Source organism: Anoplophora glabripennis, unplaced genomic scaffold, assembly GCF_000390285.2.
Source record: "Anoplophora glabripennis isolate ALB-LARVAE unplaced genomic scaffold, Agla_2.0 scaffold51, whole genome shotgun sequence".
Taxonomy (NCBI): domain Eukaryota; kingdom Metazoa; phylum Arthropoda; class Insecta; order Coleoptera; family Cerambycidae; genus Anoplophora; species Anoplophora glabripennis.
In genome coordinates this window covers 1,680,872-1,702,262 of record NW_019416324.1, presented here as the reverse complement: position 1 = coordinate 1,702,262, position 21,391 = coordinate 1,680,872, and the positions used below count along the sequence as shown (strand labels likewise).

General features: G+C 33.9%; 2 protein-coding genes across 2 annotated transcripts; both read left to right on the top strand.

Moving 5' to 3' along the window:
* Positions 1-7,000: 7,000 nt before the first annotated feature.
* On the top strand, positions 7,001-10,505 carry LOC108907622 (prostaglandin reductase 1). The gene is made up of 6 exons (XM_018711370.1): positions 7,001-7,135; positions 7,198-7,300; positions 7,355-7,534; positions 7,643-7,916; positions 9,728-9,830; positions 10,130-10,505. The coding sequence occupies exons 1-6, from the start codon at positions 7,030-7,032 to the stop codon at positions 10,366-10,368; spliced, it is 1,005 nt and encodes a 334-aa protein (XP_018566886.1). The 5' UTR covers positions 7,001-7,029; the 3' UTR covers positions 10,369-10,505.
* Positions 10,506-16,489: 5,984 nt separating this feature from the next.
* On the top strand, positions 16,490-18,707 carry LOC108907623 (prostaglandin reductase 1-like). The gene is made up of 6 exons (XM_018711371.1): positions 16,490-16,652; positions 17,324-17,426; positions 17,479-17,667; positions 17,726-17,999; positions 18,192-18,294; positions 18,445-18,707. The coding sequence occupies exons 1-6, from the start codon at positions 16,544-16,546 to the stop codon at positions 18,672-18,674; spliced, it is 1,008 nt and encodes a 335-aa protein (XP_018566887.1). The 5' UTR covers positions 16,490-16,543; the 3' UTR covers positions 18,675-18,707.
* The last annotated feature ends 2,684 nt before the right edge of the window (positions 18,708-21,391 follow it).

Below are 21,391 nucleotides of genomic sequence, written 5' to 3'. Positions count from 1 at the left end.
AAGCTCAGTAACACATTGAGAAAGAAATTTTAAGACCAAAATTTATCGCTTAAGCTATAGGCAACCAACAATACCTCTGACATTTCACAGTTAATTTTGATTGTTATATATAAAAAAAATCTAATAAATAAATTAATTTCTAAATAATATATTTTGTGTGTTGTGTGGTTTCCTACAGAATTTGTACATCACTAGAACTCACTACTGAGAAGGGTCGAAAGCTAGCCAGGGTAAAATTGACAACCTAAATTACAGCATAAACATTTACACAGACATATTACATACTCATACATATCATTACTCATAAAAATATTGGCGCAAACACAAATACATATTTATACCCATAACAATATATTTATGTATTTTTTTTTGTAAAACGGACGGTTAGAATGCGTAGCTCTGCTAGATATCGCCGCCATTTATATTATTATGTTCAGTAATTTGTTTTATATGAAAATAAAGGCATATTATTATTATTAGATGGTAGCTGGGTTAATTTCAAGCAATTTTTCATATATAAATATAGGTCCTATGCGTTTCTGTTCAGAAGTTATAAGCGTTTAAAAAATTATAATATATTTCAATCAAAGTAGCCTGATAAATAAAAAGGATGCATGGATTTTCGTCAATAACTTTTAGTGGACAGGAAAAAACTGCAATTTTTGACACGGTCATAAATAGATGATTGTGATTGTGAATATTCAGATGCGTTTCTAATACGTGATCTTCGTCATAGGCGCGCAATATCTCGGTTTGTGTGCTTCTGCATGAGCTACCGCTTTGTCCCTGGTCCCTGTTGCGCCAAGGCCGCAATAATATCGAAAAAATCCATCAGACCCCGAAAAAAAATCCGGGATCCCTTTGATGAGATTACTTTGTTTTCGGCGGCCCTTCAAAGGAAATTTCCCAGAAACAGCCCTTACGCAAATCCTGCACTTACTGCATCTCGAAGGTAAAGGCGAAAAGGGGGCAAGATAAATTAGCATGCCATTAAAAGGGCATTAAAACCCTTAAACCCCCACTCCCTTAGGGTGACTTTGGCTTGAGGCCGCAAGACAAAGCCCTGCTGCCGGTCACAAAATCAACATGATATGAAATTTTTGTTCTCTCAACCGTGAAATACAAGACAAGCCAACCCCCGAACGCCCGCCCGCCTCCGAATCTCTCTCTATTCGGGCCGAAATCATTCCGTTTTCAAATATACGATCCCGCGCGAATCTTAAGTACATTTGGGAGATTTCAGATATCCATGTTTTTATAAAGAAGGGAATATCACATTTTGGGCCATCGAGCCCGTTCTGTTCGGCCTATTGTATAAAAGGTTCACGGAATCCTGTAAGGTTTATGAGGTATTATATATGTTATTGGATGATTTTATATCGAGACTTTATGTTTTTGCAATATGCTAAAAAATACTGCGCGTTCCGTAACGCGGAATGGTTGGGCAGAAACGCGAAATTAGGATTTATAATTCTAGAGTCCCTCTGGGTAAACAAAACTTATTGCTCCACCTACCGCTCGGAAAGTTTATTTTTATTTCTACAAAAATACACTGAAAAAAAAGTATCATTTCATCAAACTGTGTGAAATATTTGCTGTAATCTATAATTTTTCTTAAAATTTATATTATTTGTACCTAAATATATATAATTTAATTCAAATCTTTTATAGTTTTGAAATTTATTATCTCGGACCTTAGCTACAATATCTCTTACAGTTCATAATACACTGCAAATATATTTGCTTCAAAACTACCAGTTCCTTAAAATATGTATATTTAAAATTTAGTATTAATGTGGGAATTATTCAAGACAAATGTAGCATATTATAATCAAACTTAAGTTTCCTTGAAAGAAAATTGTAGCAGATCACAGAACGACGTAGCTAGGAGGTGGCACGATAGATGGAGCCACTTACGCTCTGTGTATACACATCTCCTTGTGAGTAACGACACTAAAGCAGCTGGATCGTTCTAAATTTTGCCTGCGGTGGTTTTTTTTATTGCCCACGGGCCTCACCTATTTACAATGTCACGACCCGCCACTGCTTCAAACTTAATACTTTTCTTAAACTTTCAGGTGTTCCTCAAGGCACCATGCTAGGACCTCTTCAATTTGTTATCTTTATTAACGATATTGCTGAAGACCTTTATATACAATGTCAATTATATGGGGATGCTATAGAAATACTTTCCAATATTAACTTTGTTTTGGACTGACAGTCTTCAGAGTTATCTTGCTTCGGTCAATAGCAGCAACAGAAAAAAAATATGTCTTCATATCATCAAAGAGAGGCTATAATGTCTAACATAGCACTATTCTTTAGAGCCCTGATGATGTTAAAGACATAAGCATCATTTTTTATTCTGAGTCGAGTTTGTCGACAGATTATTTCTTAGCTGACATGGTTGTTTGGTTTTTGTGAACCAATTTTTGAATGTATGTATTTATTTTAGAACATTTCATTTTGACAGCCCCTGTTATAATTGCCTCCTCACCAAAACAATTTTCTCGTGCAGTCACAAGAGCACCGTAAGCTTTATCGCATCAAACGAATCGTTCTCTCGGTGTATCAAGAACCTTTGAGCATCAACAGATAACCCCAAACGACGTAACGTGACGATAAAGCAAGTATGTATGGGGCTCGTCACCTGAAAGAGATTTATCAGTAATTTCGCGGCATGCAATATGTTGCTGATGTAGTAAGTCTGTCAAGATTTCGGTATTCTCGAGAACCATTAAATCGCTTTTGATGTATTTAATAAGACTACGTTGCACTCCGGTTAGGTATTTGTTCCGGGACGTCTAAAATAAATTTCGCCCGTCAGGGGGTTTATGCTAATTCTCGGTTTAATATCAGGTCCCCAAAATTTCAATATGTCGGCTGGGAGAGGAAGTGGAGAATCTCCCATTGCTGTTATTATCGACGTCATCTGAAAATATTTACGGAGATAGCACTTCCTTTTGTTTCGCTTAAATATAAAAAAAGAATAGCTTTTGAGACAAATGACCTTGACAGTACTAAAGACAATAGTTCGACTTATCGTCAGTAAAAATTTGGAATTTTTTATCAATCAAGAAAAAAATTACGACGAATTAAAGTGAGAGGTATCAATTTTGTAGGTAGAAAACCGTGATTTTTTCAACATTTTCATTAATAACTAAAAAATGGGATAACGAAACTAACTGAAATTTTAGCACACAATAGAGTAATAGTGAGACTATATATGGTCCAATTTTCGTTTTCTTAATATCGGTTTCCAAACTACCTCCCCTTGTCTACCTCTATTTCATTTATTTCGATAGTAGTTTGGGTCCTTTTCGAGTTGGTCCCCTCCAATATTCTTTGAGCCACCTGGTATATTGATTCATCTTGTGCTTGTTTGGGCCGCCTGGTATCTTGATTCTCCTTGCATTCAAGTGATAGCTAGATTGTCGCTAACTGTCGAACTTTCAATTTGAATTTTTATTTCAAATAAGCTTTCTCGTTTTATTTGGCGTTTGCTTGTATTATTTAAGATTCCTACCCCACTCTTCCCTAAATGTGAAACGCCCTGTTTACAATTTCAAGGAACATCCCCATCCCCCTCTTTCTGAACGTTCAAAACACGCCGATGATCCTCGTGCGTACGCCACAAGAGACAACAAAAGCGGTTCTACGTCTCTCACGTTGCAAACCACCATAGAAATAATTTCCCGCCTTGCATGCATTAACAGAATTAAAGTGTGGTCCGCGTGCCTCAAAGGAGCACCGCTTTCCCGCCGTATCCTTCATCCTTAGACAGACAGAGTGTGCCTTGAATGATTAAGATAATGGATTAAGACATTATAATCCATTCCTCGCAAGCTGATAAACTGTATCACTCGGATCTAGGTGCTTCCCAGGCAGATAACAATATTCCGAGATTTTGAATAATTACAGAGACCGACTGCCGTCTGGCACCGCGAGTCTGCACCCCCACACCCTTCCGTGTTTATGTATTCCTGTAATTAAGGGTCGTTTTCCCCCGCAAGAATATTGTAAGCGGGTATAATGGCAACGGCACTGATACGTAGGCTGTCTCGTCAACAGGGTGGCTTAAATTATGTCCTTCCTTTCTTCCGGTGTTGGAAAAGGTGACTGATGGATATAAAATTCATCCCAAATTCGATGCACGAATACTATTGGTGTGTTTCAAGTTATAGTTGTTACCATATCAATTGGAACCTGTGAATCTTAAAGCACAGGACCGTCTGCACTTCTCGTGAAATTTCTTCTTATGCTTTAGCCATGATGTGTCTCGTAATTTATACTCGAATTTATACTCGATTGGGCGAGTCCGGTATTGGTAGACCAATCCGCCTGATGTAGAATCGACGGCGACGCGCTGGTCGTCAAAGCAAACCTGTATTGGTTCACTAGGTCGTAAATAATTTTTTTGCATTGTTTTAAATATATATGAATGTTTGAAAAAAGAACAAGGTGATAAAGAAATTAGGAAACGGATTAGCGAAGTAACTAAGATATCAAAATCGACAATTTATCGCGTAATTAAAGAAAGGCGTTATTAATCATGGTACAAAGAGCAAACGGAAAAATATAAAATTAAAGAATATTGACGATTTTACCAGAGAATTAAGCGATCCTGATTATAATTATAAATCTTTAAATACTTTACGATATGTTTTATTACAATGCGGTTGTAAACATAAAAAACTTGACAATCGTATGGTAATTATGAAATCATTACGTACAGTTGCACTTCGGGAAGATTATTTACAAAAAATTAGAGAATATCGTCAACTAAATAGGAATATAGCTCGGAATATAGTATATCTAGACGAGACAAGGCAAAATTTTTCTGGACGCCTATGGATTCCGTAGAGTTTATGAGTTAAATGTTTTTATGCGGTTCCAACTGATATCGTAACGACTATACTAGCTCAATCAATATTATCCAAAAAAAACCTAAGTTTTAGTAAATCGATTAAGACAAATGGAAAAGTTTATGCAAAAGACGGTGGGTCACATATATATTTATTTATTTATTCTATTTGGGTCCTTTTTGAGTTAGTCCCTTCCAATCTTCGTAAAGCCACTTGGTATCTTGATTCACCTTATAGTTGTTTAAGTCACCTGGTAGTGCTGGCTGGCTAGACGATGACCAAATCTTCGTATAGTAATGTAAACTGCCTAATTAAAGTTGAGATTATAGTTTGACTTTTGACAACTAACTTGGACATAACCTTCAAAGATTTTTGCTTTCTTTCTTGGAACTCCTACGTCTTTTCTAATGCATTTCGAGCGTTATTAGAAATATCGATTTTTCCCTTCATCATGGGCTAAACCGTTGATACCAGATGCTAACACATAGCCCCGACGGTCTAAGTCAACTTGTTCAAAAACATTGCTAAATTTCATGAGGCCTTCTCCGAATGACGGCTTTGCAAATTTATTACTCCCGGTGTCAAAGGGCACTAGTCTCTCGACGACACTAAACCTACTTGAAAACCCTTAACTTTATATATCTGCCAAACAGGCGATATCATTAGTTAACAGAAACCACTAGACATATTTCGATTTCGAACTTATTTGGTCTCATCAGTACGTCATGGTTAAGCTATTTTTGACGTCTTAAGACATGGATGAAATATAAGATATAAAGATACAACATCTATGAATGTTCGCTGCTAGTCAACGCTTATCAGATTTTAATAAAGCCATGCTGTGGCATGGATGAGAACTAATAAGCTTGCAACCGGTATATGTATGGTGGTTTTTCCTGACGAATAGTACTACCCTTTTACCAGATATTTCGGGTCACGGAATTAGTATTAGAATTTCTCTATTAACTATTATATTTTTTCCTTGGTAGGATTAGAATCTGTTTAAATTTTTGCGGCCCATTTTTTTGTTCTAGCAGCATATCATACGTATTATTTGCGGTCAACGCTCATGTGTACCCAACACGGTATAATGATAAATGAAGATAAGGCACCTTTATACCAACTTCCGACGTCGTGAATATCGTGCCGGATAACAAATTATCTCTCCATCTATTTGCCAATATCACGATAGCAGACAGGGCTTAAACTGATTAAATCAGTTCTCCATGTATCAGCTTAGTGTAAAATATATAATATAATAATGTTGTCTTAATTAATATATGAATTTAAAAATGTTTAAGTAATTTAATTAATTTTAATCTTCAAATAAATAAAATAGTAGGTATATTTTTATATGTATAGATCCTAGAACTTAGCCCAAGAACAGACAGCAACATCATGGCGGATCTAAGGATCTAATAGCGGCGCAGCCCCCACAGTCTAGCCCGAGAACAACAAGAGCAGCTTAACCCATCGTACTCCCTGATTTTATTTAACTCATTGACAGAGATAAAGTATTTATAAATAACAAGGTTATGCAATACTTGTTATTTTTGGATGGTGCATATTTACTGAGAACTAAAGATAAATTATTATTGTTATCACGAAAGCAAATATGTTCCATTTCAGTGGCGGACAAAAATTTTTCGATCTCGAAAATTTGTAGTAATGCTTACTACAAGTTGTGAAAGATAGCCTATAAATGTTTAACCGTATAGAATGTTCCCAGATTGAGTTAACTATAGTAAAATTTTTAATTTTTCAACAAAAATTACTTTATAAAAGTGTTTGCTTACCAGAAACTTTGACAAATAATCTTACAATAAAATAAAATTTGTTATAAATATTAAGTAGCATTCAATATCGATGAATGTCTACTTTTCTGAGCCAAAAATTTTTATAAAGCGTGACTTAATCGAAATATGAAAAATATAAATTTGTTTAACCCAACCGAGGACAGACTGTATATTAAGCCAACTTGTTCATCATAAAAAATTACGATATTCAGTTAGCAATATTTCCAACTAACAAGTCTCTGAAAATAAATTTAATGAAACATCATGCCACGTCACTGGTACGACAGGGTCGAATATAACTATCTGTAATTTATAATTAAATATAAACACACGCTCCCGTCTTACTGAATAATCTTTAACGTATCGCGATGGTGAAAGCTAAAGTTTTCATTTACAATAAAGAATATGAAGGTTTACCAAAGGAAGGGGATCTCATCCTGAAGGAGGAAGACTTGCCACCAATAGAAGATGGAGGTTAGTAGGTTAGATATCTTAAAGTATTTTATTTCATGAAGAAATTCTAAATATCTTTCTAGAATTTCTGGCAAAGGCAGTGTATCTCAGTGTGGAGCCGTTCATGAGGTCTTCTGCATCAGTGGTACCTTTAGGGTCGGTCCTGATAGCCTTTCAGATCGCAAAGTAATGCCCAGATGTATTCATATTTAATCAGAAAATAAAAACGAGTATTTTCAGGATATTAGAAAGCAAAAATCCCGACTTTCCCGTTGATAGATATGTAGTAGGCTTCTTCGGATGTCGTACTTACACTGTTGCTAATGGTAAAGGAAGTATGGGGTTTCTAGCTGCTCATCTTATACCAGATTTAGAAGATGTACCTTTATCGTACTTCCTGGGCATCCTAGGAACACCGGGGTAAGTCTCTATGATTCAACAAGTCAAAGATATGTTCTCAAACTTGTTTGCACCTACCAGATAGGTATTAGAGACTAAAAATCACATCACATTATCTGTTCTCCATAGAAACACCGCCTACTTTGGCTTTTTGGAAGTATGTCAGCCGAAGAAAGGTGAAACAGTCGTTGTATCGGGTGCAGCCGGATCGATAGGATGTATCGTGGGTCAAATTGCTAAGATTAAAGGGTGCAAGGTCATAGGTATTGCGGGATCAGACGAAAAAGGAAAGTGGTTGATGGATGAACTGGGATTTGATGATTTCATAAACTACAAAACCCACGATCTAGACGAAGTTCTTACGCAAATTGCTCCAAATGGGGTCGACTGTTATTTTGATAATGTGAGTATCGTGTGGTTTTATTTAATCAAGTCTACATCTACATTTTTTAACACAAGTAATTAGAAAAATTGTACAAATTTGACAGCCAAGCTTCTACAGAATGGTCCTTAGTCAAAATGAATTTCGACTCCGAACAATTGTTTCACAATAACTTTTAAACCAAAACCAGAGATGATTTTCATAAAAAAAATCGACATTTTTTTTATCAAGGCAGCTATGAGAAAGTGTTGCTGTATCAGAATCAGTTCATCTGAACTGTTGTGTTAATTTTCACCAAAGAACTCCCTTTAGAAGTTTGGAAGTCGAATTAAGGGATGAACTATTGTAAATACAAGGTAAATCCAATTCGAGATCTAAATGACTCATTCCTTATAATTGCAAATATTTTCGGAGACAACGAAATCACTGTGAGAAAAATTTAATGATCAAACAGTAAAGAAATAAAATTAAAACCTTGTCTATATTTTTTTTTAATTGAAAACGCAGCCCCACAAAAAAAAGTATCGGATTTGGTATTCAGACCCATGTATTTCCATGTGCCTTCAGATTTGGCCCAACGGGTCTAAGTTTTCGGGAAAATTTAAAAAACAGGTCAAAATTCACAAAAAACGTCATTTACGATCGACGAAAGTCATAAAAAGTCAAATTATTCTACCAGCTCACTAGACGTATGATTTTTCACTCGTTTAATTCCAATTTATCATCATAGAGTCCCACAAACTGGAATTTCATTCAAAAACAGAAAATAGATTGAAAACGCCATTTTCATGGCATAAATCGTGTTGCAGAGTTTTGGATCTTTTTTTTTATCCACCCACTCATTTATGAATTCATACGTCTTTCTATCATCCACCTGTACCACCTATAAAACCCACCCATCCACCCATCTATCCATCTACTTTTTGTACTGAGAGACTGATGAGATGAGATAACAGCCTAAAAGATTGAGAATGCAGTAAAACATGTAGAATATTCTACTTTCTAAACAAAAAAAAAACGATATCTACAAATCATTCTTATTTTTGTTGCTATAACGTGTTCTTTTTTCTTCAAAGGATCTATGCAAAGGCTTACGCTTTCGTTTGGTCCTTCTATTCTTCGTTTCTCTTTTTAACAACCAACAAAAATCGACCATCATGTTTTCATCCCATCTTCCTTGGATATCGCTGTTCTATAACCTTCATATCCTGATGACATTGTTCGCCTTGTTCTTCGCCAAGATCCAAGATTTTCAGGAAACCAATCCAGATGTGCATGGAAGTTTTATTGCTTCTCAATCTTCTAGGCTGTTATCTCATCTCTCAGTACAAAAAGTAGATGGATAGATAGTTGGATGGGTGGGTTTTATAGGTGGTACAGGTGGATGAATAAATATACGTATTCATACACGAACGACTGGATAGAAAGATGTATGAATTCATAAATGGGTGGGTGGATAAAAAGATGGATCCAGAACTCTGCAACACGAATTATGCCATGAAAATGGCGCCGTTTTTGAATTAAATTGGACTAACTGGTCTGACTATATGATGATAAATTGGAATTAAACAAGTGAAAAATCATACGTCTAGTGAGCTGGTAGAATAATTTGATTTTTTATAACTTTCGTCTATCGTAAATTACGTTTCTTGTGAATTTTGACCTGTTTTTTGAATTTTCCCGAAAAGTCAGACCCGTTGGACCAAATCTGAAGGCAGATTCGGATTCAGCGGAAAAAATACATAGAAATACATGGGTCTGAATACCAGATCCGATACTTTTAATTTTTTTGTGGGGCTGTGAAATTAATACAAAACGAAAATTGTTTCTAGGTGGGTGGAAAGACAACAGCTATCCTTATAAAACATATGAGTGATGGTGGTCGAATTTCTGTGTGTGGTACCATGTCCACATATAACGAAAAAGATGGGAAAAGTTAGTACCTACATCACAAAGTTACGGCAATATCGGATCAGTATAAAGTCTCCAATCCCGGCTTGGCCAATATTATTTAACCATGTTGTAGAAACATACTAGCCAATAACATTTAACTATTTTCTTTGTGACAATTTTCGTCAGATTGGGTTTGTATCTGCAAACATACCGGTGTTTATTATTATTACGGGATTCTGCATAGTCAAGAATTAAAAAAAATAAATAAATATGCCGTTGCCAGGATTAGAGACTGTATTTCATTAGTGGTAGTTCTCAAATATGTTACAAAATAATTGCAGGTTTCCCAACATCACTACCATTGTTCTGTTTTGTAAGCAAGCAGATAAAAATGGAAGGCTTCCTGGTGTACAAATGGATCGATAGATTTCCAGAGAGCGTCCAGCAGAATTTGAGATGGATACAAGAAGGAAAACTTAAATACAGGGAAACTGTGACAGAAGGATTTGAAAACATGTTTCAGGCGTTCCTCGGGATGTTGCAAGGCAAAAATTTCGGAAAAGCTATTGTTAAAATATAAACTGGTAGCCTGTTAATAAAATATTTTCTCTCGATATTTAATTACAGTACTTTCACACACTTGTACAATTTAAATTTAATCAAATAATTTACTTAAACATGTTCAAAAATTCAATATATGTATATGTGACATGGTAATTTTGTTTAATGGAAATGAAATTATGTACTGAAACTACAGTAGGTATATGACGATAATATTTGGTGGTTTATACCAGGAGGAAACCCTATAAGTACTGTATGTAAGGTATAAACATTCAAAATGTTCAGTAGCGACCGCTGGGCGCAGGAGTGGTCCGATCGGAGAGATTTTGATGAAGAAAATGTTCTGCATGTTGACTATTTAATCACCCCGTACTCTTGAATCCACTTACTACCTCAAAAATCCGTTCATTGTAATGACACTGGACATGCAGATATTACAGATATATACAGATTAATAGATGCGTTCATAATTTTTGTAATAACCTACAACTACAGATTTAATACTTCATTTAAACCACTCAAAGCAATAAACAACTTATCGGCGTAGCCGATGAGATAATCTCTCATTGTGAAGTAAAAATAATAAAGAAATCGTACTCGTACGTCCTTTCCCAGGCTATAAACCCGTTCTCAGATCGACACAAATAAAAATCAAACCGCTTCTGCTCTGCCTGTAATCTTCAGAAGCGGCCTAGTACTTCAACGCATTCTGCAGTCGGTGTAGTCTTGCTTTGCCGTTCACTTTATCGGGAGGACACCGCGCGCGCTTCGCGTGCCCGAGCCTACACGGAGAAGCCCGAAAGAAATAATTATGAAGGGCCCTATTGCAAATTGTGTTGAATTTTTAGGGAATTTGTTCAGGTATTTTGTGCCGTAATTGAATAAGAAAAAGGTAACTCGTGCAACTGAAATTTATATTAAATTAATTTTCTAATATCGTTCGTGGTGTGCATGTCCCAGAATATGTGGGTAATCTCTCGGATTTATGACATGACAAGTTCCTATCAAAATTTTCCCTAGAGGGCCCTCCTACGAAAGGACGCCCCTGAAAATCGTTTTTTTTTTAATAACTTTGTGTAATTTAATTATTTTTTAGAGGAACTGTATTTACAACTGTCTACAAGTGATAAGCAACGAAATATAGTCCAAATTACTTTAATTTTTCGCTCAAGCTTTTTGCATTTAGTTTGTCATTACACCCATGCTATCAGACCTTATTTAAGTACGCCAACATGCAAGCTGTCAAATGTCCGTTGCCTTGTTTGGTCCAGTAAAGCTTGACGTAGCATATTTAATATAGAATATTAAAGTCGACTTTGATTTATTTCTAGCCCTTAACTTTATGCCAATATTTTTACCGCCTTTCAAGGCGTATACCAGATAGAACATGAATGAAAAAACATAATGCCCATGTAAACTATGATACGATAAAAATGAGGTCGTGTTTTACTCAGTATTCTGATAGATCAGAATCTAGTGTGAAAATTCAATTATACAATAACATCTTCAAGTAATATTTTTTCTTTATGTCCCTCCATTTTTCATCACAGTCTCCACATTTGCACATCTAAAATGTCTAATACAAAAGGACTGTTTCATTGTCACTAAAAATATCTTTTGGAACATAGTCCTTCAATAATGGCTATAACTTAGCTTTACAGTAACCTAATTTTGAAAGCTTACGTAAGCAGATTGACCACAAACCGTTTAAAAGGAAATTTAGTGCCTCTTGACAAAATTGTTTGCAACCAACCTCGCAACCAACTATTGGAATCTTTGAAGCAGCTAACTTTGCACTGCTTCCACTGTCCTGTTTCTTAAGTAGAAGTCCAGGTAAGGGAATATTCGTATCCCATATCTTACAGAACCAATCAAACAATGTTTCTTCAACGGCTTCAGCAGCCTTTAGGAATTTTCAAATAACAATAATCATTTAGCAATGGGAAATTAAGTAATATCTAGTTGCTAATTATCCATAAAGAAATACCAGATATACAATAATTCAACTGGTCTAGCTTCAATGTATTTCCTCTTAATTGTTGCCCGGTCTTCTTGATCCAAACTCATTTTATCTAGCCAAGGTAAAAATGTTGTCCACTGTAAGCTATAATTTGATCCAGAATAACGCTTCCACCTGAAACGAGTTTGTAGAGTCAACGCTCCTACCTCATCTCTGCACATATTATACTACTTGAACGGCAAATATTACCGGTTATTTAATATGCCGGTTAGTTAAAAACCTCGTCGCAGAGCCTGTTTATTTTTCAATTATAAACTTAGTTCCAACAGGCTGCGAATCAATATAAAGAAGATGAAATCTCGGTTGTAAACGGCGTTTATAAAATAATGTAACGGAAAGCTTGTCTCTCTGTCTGTAAATAAAATTATGTTTGCATAGGGTTTTAATAAATATGACAAATTAGGACTTTTACACAAAAAAATTGCAGTGTACAACGCGATATACATGCGATTGGAAGACACCTGCGGTGCCTGCGTGTTTACTCTACAAACACCGCAATATTTTTGAGTGATACAATTTACATTTTTCATTCATGTTCGGTAATGAGTTATTAACGTCTTAATCGATAATTTATTCGATCGTGACTCGAAGAAACATGATTGAGTTAATTGGAACATAAATGGCAACATTAACGTATATCTTAGAGAAAGTACGTGTTGAGTTTCTGGCTTTGGATTTCCTTTGAAACCTGGGCATGTTCTATTACAGTTGTCTATAACTTACTTTACATCTTCTGAAACTTTCAAATGAGCCTTTCTTCACTGATTTGTCTTGTACTTGACACTTCTAGGTGTGTTTTCCCTTTGATTTTATAGAATATATAGAATTTATAAAAATATTGCCTTGGTTAATTATGTGCAGTCGACGTACGATCACATCCCATGCCGTTTCCGCCAATTTATGTCTATCACATCGTCCGTTAGTCGACATGATTCTACGCCGATTTTTGTGAATTTCGTACTGTTTTACTATCGAGAATATTTTTGAACTCGAAGACAGCTTTGGCGGCGTTTCATTTGAGTGACAGGCTCTATGTCTTCAGGCACTAGTCCGCTGGATTGGTTTTAGAGCTACTTCGGGCGACTTGAGATACGGCACATGGGTGAAATTTGAAACTCACTTATTTATAATTTGATTACTATCGGAAAAAAAGTTTTGTGGCAAAAATACTAATCTTCAAAGAACTTTAGTCATATGTATATTTATCATGTTATTTTTGTATTAGATGACGTGGTAATTGTTTGAATTGTTGATAATAGATCATAATCAAATGCCGCTATCATCTGTTATTACTCTCGATCCTGTGTAAATTATAAACAAATCGTCGAGTCATCGTGACATCAGCAATTTTAATCGGTCTAAACATTCCATTGACGGACATATGCTACCACCATCTCAGAATTGCACGTGGTTCAACAAGGTGTATCGATAATTGCCTTTTGTATAATTTCTGGATGCAAATTGATGTAGAAATTTGATTTCCAATTTTTAATTCGGAACAAAAATTACTAAAACTAGTTTTGGGAGAGATATCTGAAACAGATGGTATTTGAGGAATTTCAAGCAAGTAAATTTATTTCATAATTCTTGCACCATATATGTATTTAAAAAATTAACTGTCATTATCTTTGTTAGTAGACGATAAAATGTACTTATTATTTCACAACAGCATCCGCATGCAATATGTTAATTGGTGCTATATTTATTATAGACACTCGTCGTGAGAGATTACGGGCTAGCTACAAAATATTTATATCTAATAAAAAGATAATATTTCAGATTGTTTTTTAAATATGTTTATAATAACACGTACGTAAATAGAAGCGGATACAGCTCTACCTTTTTTTTTCTATAGCAATCCCGATATTTCAACGTTTTAAAAAATCACCAGAATTTTCATTTTTGGACATTTTTAATATGCATAAAATTTTATTAACTCTTATTTTTAAATCTGTAGCTCGGTTTTTCTTTCTGTTTCATGTTATGGTTGTTGCTTCTTTTACTTTTTTTCAATTTCTAAACTAATGCAAAGAATTAAAGGGTCAAAAGAATTTCCGAAATTTTTCCTTGATTTTTGACAGACTGTATTTAGGTGAAAAATGATCATATCGCGAATTAAAAAGAAGCATTTTGAAGCTCTAAGTTTCTAGGTTTTAGATCTTTCGGTCGAAATTTTTTCGGAGCTACGGTTATCGTGCAATTCTAAGAAATAGCGCGACACAAAAAAATTTTGCAATTTTTTTTTTTTTTTTTTGGTGAGTCTACGGACTTGGAACAAATTTTTTCAGTTAAGCCATTGCATGGGCCAGATAGCTTATTTATTCAGCTTCAATTTTCTTTTTTTTTTAATTTCGATATGACTATTTTACATCGAAATATCGGATTTTTAATGGAAAAGAATCCTTTTGTCTTCAACCATTGATATCTCGGTGACAAATGGTCGTACAAAGAATTGAAGAGCAGTTTCGAAAACTGGAATAAATCGCCTATAACATGTTGCCGCAACTTTTCTGAAAAATTTGTTTTTTCATCTTTTACACGAATTTTAAAAAACAGGAGAAAAGGGTAATTTATGGTTTTTTAGAAAATTGGCGGCTAAATTACAAATACTCACGAAATGACTAATGTTAAGCATGACTTTTACAGTTCGATATACCCAGAAGAACCCTGTGGAGTTTGATCTCGATCTAGAGAACCGTTTCTTTGTTTCAAACAATCAAACTTTTGAAAAAAATTAAAGGGTCACGTTTTTCGAGCTTAAACACTTCATAATCATTATTAAAATGGAAAAAAATTGTTTGAGGTTTTCTCACATTTTTACCGCAATTAAATTGATGAAAAAAACAAAAAAAAAATTGAAATTTTTTTTCAGAGAAGAAAAAGGGTAGGTAGTTTTGAAAAAAAAACTGTTTTTTAAGTGATTACAGACTGCACAAAAATTAATTAGAAATTTGTCTCAAAAAACAGAATGAATCGGGGTCGAAATCTGGTTTGGGTCATCAAGTTTAATTTTAATTTAATTAAAAGTTGATGAACAGAAGCATAGGACAAGAAAGCCGAATCGTGCTGGAAATAATTGGATTTTGTTGTCTTCAATGTCCGAAAGGTTTTTCAAAAAAACGAAAAAAATTCCATTTTTTCGAAAAAAAATTTTTTTCATCAATTTAAATGTTAAATTCATTTGACCCTTTAATTTTCTGCATTAGTGTAGATGTTTACATAGAATTAGTGATTACATTAGCGGGTCGTCTTGTCTAAAATTACGTAAAAGTAAATAATAAATAAATTAAAACAAAAATTTCTTACTTACTTAATAATGGTTGACATAAGGTCATTACAGCTACATACAAGAACTGTTCAGAAAATAACCGAACTTTAGTTTTTTAAACTTTATTTGCAAAGACATGAGTTGTCTCGTCACAACTCTGATCCCTCTTTGCAGATTTTTGTACGTAAACTTTTAAATTGTGAAAACCATTCGTAAAATTGCAAATGACCCAGAGCATCATCTCCGTAAGCTTGTTTCAAAAGTTGAAACGTTTCCCTGAAAGTTTTCCCCAGCTTCAAACAAAATTTTACGTTGTATCCCTGTTCCAGAAAATCGCACATTTCAAAAATCGCCACTAACACTTAAACACGTTTTACTTAAATAACAATATCAAGGAAACTAAATGATATCAACAATAGAAGAACAACGAGGGTATACGCAACACAATGCTGCCAACCGCTTAACACTAAATATCTCTATTAGTGCCTTATTAAAAAAGTTCGGTTATTTTCTGAACAGACTTCGTATACCTACCTATTACAAACCTGAAAACAAAAACTCTCTCATATATTTTTTTGTTTGTTATTGAAACCTAATTTTATCTGCATCAGAAAATACTTCCGTGAAAATCGGAACAGAACCCATAGGAATTAAACTATACAAATAATTTATTATAATAACAGTTTTGGCAATTTCTGTACATGCAAATACAAAAAACAATAGGTAGTGGTAGTACCTCAATAAGAAATAGTATCAAAAAGAAATTTCACAATTTCAATTAAAAAAATTTCGCCACGGCACTGAGCAATACAGATCATCTGAAAATAATCTTGACAACATTAACCACTGGTATATAAAGGTTTTGAACCAGTTATACCGATATAAATTCAACAGTGTTCAATTTTCATGATGGTGAAAGCTAAAGTTTTTATCTATAATAAAGAGTTCGATGGTTTGCCAAAAGAAGGCGATCTCATAATAAAGGAGGAAGATTTGCCGCCGTTAAAAGATGGAGGTTAGTAGATAAATATTTTTATTTTACGTCGAGTATTCAGAGTGACTTGTATGTTGTATAAATATACCAATACCCAAGATACACTTAACTGATAACTGACAACATGTATCTTTTAAGATTATTGTAATCGGGATATAATTAAAACACTTACAATTAGCCAAACTTTAATAGCGGTTTCTACTTTACGAAACAACAAACAATTTCATATTAGCATACCTCTACAAACGTTCCGTGTGTTTGTTTACAGGGTGTTTATGGTTTCTTTCAATTTGTAACTAATAAGTTAGATAGTTTTAAATGGAATTATTTGCTGTAAATGTTATTTTATTCTATGCGTCAAGCTATGTGAAATATTTGCTGTAATGTATAATTTTTCTTAGAATTTACATTATTTGTAAATGCATATAATTTAATTCATATGTTTTATAGTTTTGAAACTTATTATCTCGGATTTTAGCTACAATATCTCTTACAGTTCATCACAAACTGCAAACATATTTGTTTCAAAACTACCAGTTCCTTAAAATATATATGTATATTTAAAATTTAGTATTAACGTAGGAATTATTCAAGACAAATATAGCATATTATAATCAAACTTATGCTTTCTTGAAAGAAAATTGTAGCAAAATCTAGAATTTTTTTGCGTGTAATTGAAAATCTGCTTCCAGAATATTTGGCAGAGGCTGTCTACCTCAGCGTGGACCCGTACATGAGGGCCTACGCACCTTCAATACCCTTGGGTTCGGTCTACATAGGTTCCCAAATTGCAAAGTAAGAATCACATACCCTGCTCACCGCAAGATAAATATTAACGAATTTCCAGGATTTTAGAAAGCAAGAATAGCGACTACCCAGTAGGCCGGTACGTGGTGGGGTACTTTGGATGGCGAAGTCATACGGTACATGATGGTAGAACACCGGAAGCACCTGCGAATTTCCCAGCACCTTTTCTAATACCCGATTTGGGCGACGTTCCTCTGTCATACTTCCTTAGTATCCTCGGAATGCCTGGGTAAGAATTATGGTGAAGAAACTGATAACGATGACAAATTATTTTCTCTTCCGTACAGGAATACAGCCTATTTCGGCTTTTTGGAAATCTGTCAGCCGAAGAAAGGCGAAACTGTCGTCGTGTCAGGGGCTGCTGGAGCAGTAGGAAACATCGTCGGTCAAATTGCTAAAATTAAAGGATGTAAGGTCATAGGGATCGCGGGGTCGGAGGAGAAAGGGAAGTGGTTGGTGGATGAACTGGGATTCGATCATTTCATAAACTACAAAACTGATGATCTAGATGAAACTCTTTCTCAGGTTGCTCCGAAAGGAGTCGATTGCTATTTTGATAACGTAAGTCTTGTATCAAATCATCGATTTGTTTTTTAATGCACGTTCATTTTTAAAACAAACTATTTCTCAAGTCTGTCAACGTTCAAAAAGGAAGTTATACAATATTTGATTCAAAATTTTCACTTTGCATTGTCGTCAACTATATTACCATTACTACGAGTATCATTGAATCAAGTTGGTGCTTATATCCAGGTGGGTGGAGAGACAACTGCTACCGTCATACAACACATGAATGAATATGGCAGAATCTCTTTGTGTGGTTCCGTTTCCTCATATAACAAAAAAGATCGATCAGGTGAGTACATCAATACTCGAGATTTAAACAATTTTAAGATAGTAGAGAGTACTATTGCTTCCCGATCTCTGACTAAGATCAAAGTGTAGCAGATAGCACTTGTATCAACATCTTATAATAACGCCTAATATATTTCCTTTTTTTTTCCAGTACGAATACCATTGTTCCTCTTGGTAGCTAAGCAGATAAAAGCGGAAGGCTTTCTATTTTATAGATGGGTCGACAGGTCCTTGGAAGGAGTCCAACAAAACCTGAAGTGGTTGCAGGAAGGAAAACTGAAGTACAGAGAAACTGTAACTGAAGGATTTGGGAATACGTTCAAGGCGTTTGTGGAGATGTTGGAGGGCAAAAATGTTGGCAAAGCTGTTGTTAAAGTGTAGACAGGTGGTGTGAAATAAAATATTTCCAAAATATTAATAGTTTTGTTTAATTGGTTACAAATATATATTCGTAGATTTAAAGAGATGATAACTTATCCTGAGTTATATCCCAATGGGATACAGCTTCTGTACGGAAATGAAAATTAAAAAAATTAAATGAAAATCTTTACATAGGAAAGGGATTATAAAAAATGTATATACAGCTATCACTAAGCACATATAATTTGGTAAAATATAAAGCCTTTGAAGAAACGGTCTAATTATCAAAAACTACGGTATGGAAAATTATGAATAGCTCCATTACCGAAAGCAAAAAATATAGATGACTCGTCACTTATAGATTAGTTAAATTGACTGCACATTACAAATTTAACATTTCCTTTTTAATGTTTTTTATATAGCTAATCTATTTAATTATGTAGATAACATTGTAAAATACATTTTAAACCCAATTTTTTTTTACTATGATAATTTCTAGGGGGTGGTAACGACCCAGAGCCCCCCACACCAGCCGCCACTGATATATTGTCGGATAGCAAGCATGTATGATAATTTAAAATTACCTCTAGAGTTACTTACAAAGAAATGTCACCTTTTTTTAATCAGTAATAATAGACCAAGAAAGGAAACGTTTAAAAATTTATTAATTACTGGGCGTGATTTTATTGTTGGAAAGTCTTGGGAATGATAATACAAAGGGCGTCTCATCAAATGGGTCATGAAAAAAGTGCAGCGTCATTGTTCTTTATCAACAAATAGGTCAAAAATTCTTCATTTTTCGTTCTACGCGTTATTGTAAAAAAACTATTAATCTTGGCAAAAAAGTTCAACAGACGATTTGATCTAGAGAAACTCATCTTTAAAAAAAATTCTTCATAAGTTAAAATTGCTTTATAAACAAAAAAGTTATTGCAAAATTAAATGGAAAAAGTGCTTTTTCTTTAATTATTAATAACTTTTAAAATAATTAATAAAATCTTACCAAACTTTCCCAAAATGTGAGTTTTTATATCCTTAAGAGATGTGCAAAAGGTGGGCTCGATCGGTCAAATAGTTTTTGGAAAATTCCATTTATTTATCCCATTTTTGCAAAAAAGGGCCATTTTCAAATGACTATTATGACTAAAACATTATTTTTGGGCTCATTTTCTTCGAAGGGACACCAAGTATCCTTTAGTTAAATAAAAATTGTTTTTTTTTCAAATTTAGTTGTAATACTTAATTGTTACCTAATAGAAGGCACTTTTTCCCCTAATAAACAAATAAAATAACTCCGCGATTTTTAATTTTTGAAAGAAGTTACATACACCATTCGAAATCTAGTAAAAAACCTACAAATTGAAAAAAAACAAGTTTCTACGACCAATAGGCCCGGAGTTAGCATTTTTTTTTACTCACAGAGCAATTTGTTATAAACATTAAAACCTGAAATTTTAACATTTTGTAAATGAAGGTTTAAACTTTATGCCCTGTTAATTTTAAATGAATTTGCCCATAATTGATCAATCCACAGCCCGTCAAAATAAGGATATGCGGCAGTAGCCCTTCAGGGAGTGGTGGTGGGGGGATCTTCCTCCCAACCAGGAAAAAACTGACAATGTTAAATTTGTAATATCTCAGCTTCTATGTAACGTAGAACCTTCTTTTCTATTAATTTGGGGTAGCTCGACGAAGAAATTACTTCTGGATTATTTCCACACTTGTAAAACCACCCCCTACCCCCCTAAAAATGAATTTAAAAAAATTTTTTTTTGCATTTTTTTTTATTTGAAATGTTTTAGACAATAAGTTCTCAATAAAAAAAAGTTGTCAAAATTATTTTAACTCTTCAAAATTAATCTAACCTTCTCAACCCGCAAATTGAAGTTGAAATTTATAATGAATTGTAAAAAAAATTTCTACTGTCAGTATCTATGGAAATATTTTACATATTTTTATACTAATTATAAATAAATATATTAATAATTATTTTACAAAATAATTACTCCTTTAATCGATATACAAAATCCATAATTATATAAAAAGTATGAAAAAATAAAAAAAATAAAAATATTTATTTTTTGGGGGTTGAGGGGGTTAAATTGATTTTGAAGGGTTAAAATAATTTTGACAATTTTTTTTTATTGAGAACGTTGTCTAAAATATCACAAATAAAAAAAAAATACAATTTTTTTTAAATTAATTTTTAGGAGGGCAGGGGGTAATTTTACAAGAGTGGAAATAATCCAGAAGTAATTTTTTTCGTCGAGCTACCCCAAATTAAAAAAAAAGTTACATAGAAGCTGATATATAATTTGTCAGTTTTTTTCCAGCTGAGAGGAAGATCCCCCCACCACCACTCCCTGAAGGGCTACTGCCACATATCCTTATTTTGACGGGCTGTGGATTGATCAATTATGGGCAAATTCATTTAAAATTAACAGGGCATAAAGTTTAAACCTTCATTTACAAAATGTTAAAATTTCAGGTCTTAATGTTTATAACAAATTGCTCTGTGAGTAAAAAAAATGCTAACTCCGGGCCTATTGGTCGTAGAAACTTGTTTTTTTTTCAATTTGTAGGTTTTTTACGAGCTTTCGAATAACATATTTCAAAAGCTAAAAACCGCGGAGTTATTTTACTTGTTTATTAGGAAAAAAGTGTCTTCTATTTGGTAACAATTATATACAACTAAATTTGAAAAACAATTAATTTTTTTTTAACTAGAGGATACTTGG

What these genes read in the sequence shown, in the direction of transcription:
- LOC108907623 (XM_018711371.1), top strand. Translation starts at nt 16,544, where the DNA reads ATGATGGTGAAAGCTAAAGTTTTTATCTATAATAAAGAGTTCGATGGT. An exon ending in GCCGCCGTTAAAAGATGGAG is followed by an intron (nt 16,653 to 17,323) that starts GTTAGTAGATAA and finishes ATCTGCTTCCAG; the next exon opens with AATATTTGGCAGAGGCTGTC. An exon ending in ATAGGTTCCCAAATTGCAAA is followed by an intron (nt 17,427 to 17,478) that starts GTAAGAATCACA and finishes ACGAATTTCCAG; the next exon opens with GATTTTAGAAAGCAAGAATA.
- LOC108907622 (XM_018711370.1), top strand. Translation starts at nt 7,030, where the DNA reads ATGGTGAAAGCTAAAGTTTTCATTTACAATAAAGAATATGAAGGTTTA. An exon ending in TCGACTGTTATTTTGATAAT is followed by an intron (nt 7,917 to 9,727) that starts GTGAGTATCGTG and finishes AATTGTTTCTAG; the next exon opens with GTGGGTGGAAAGACAACAGC. An exon ending in TAACGAAAAAGATGGGAAAA is followed by an intron (nt 9,831 to 10,129) that starts GTTAGTACCTAC and finishes AAATAATTGCAG; the next exon opens with GTTTCCCAACATCACTACCA.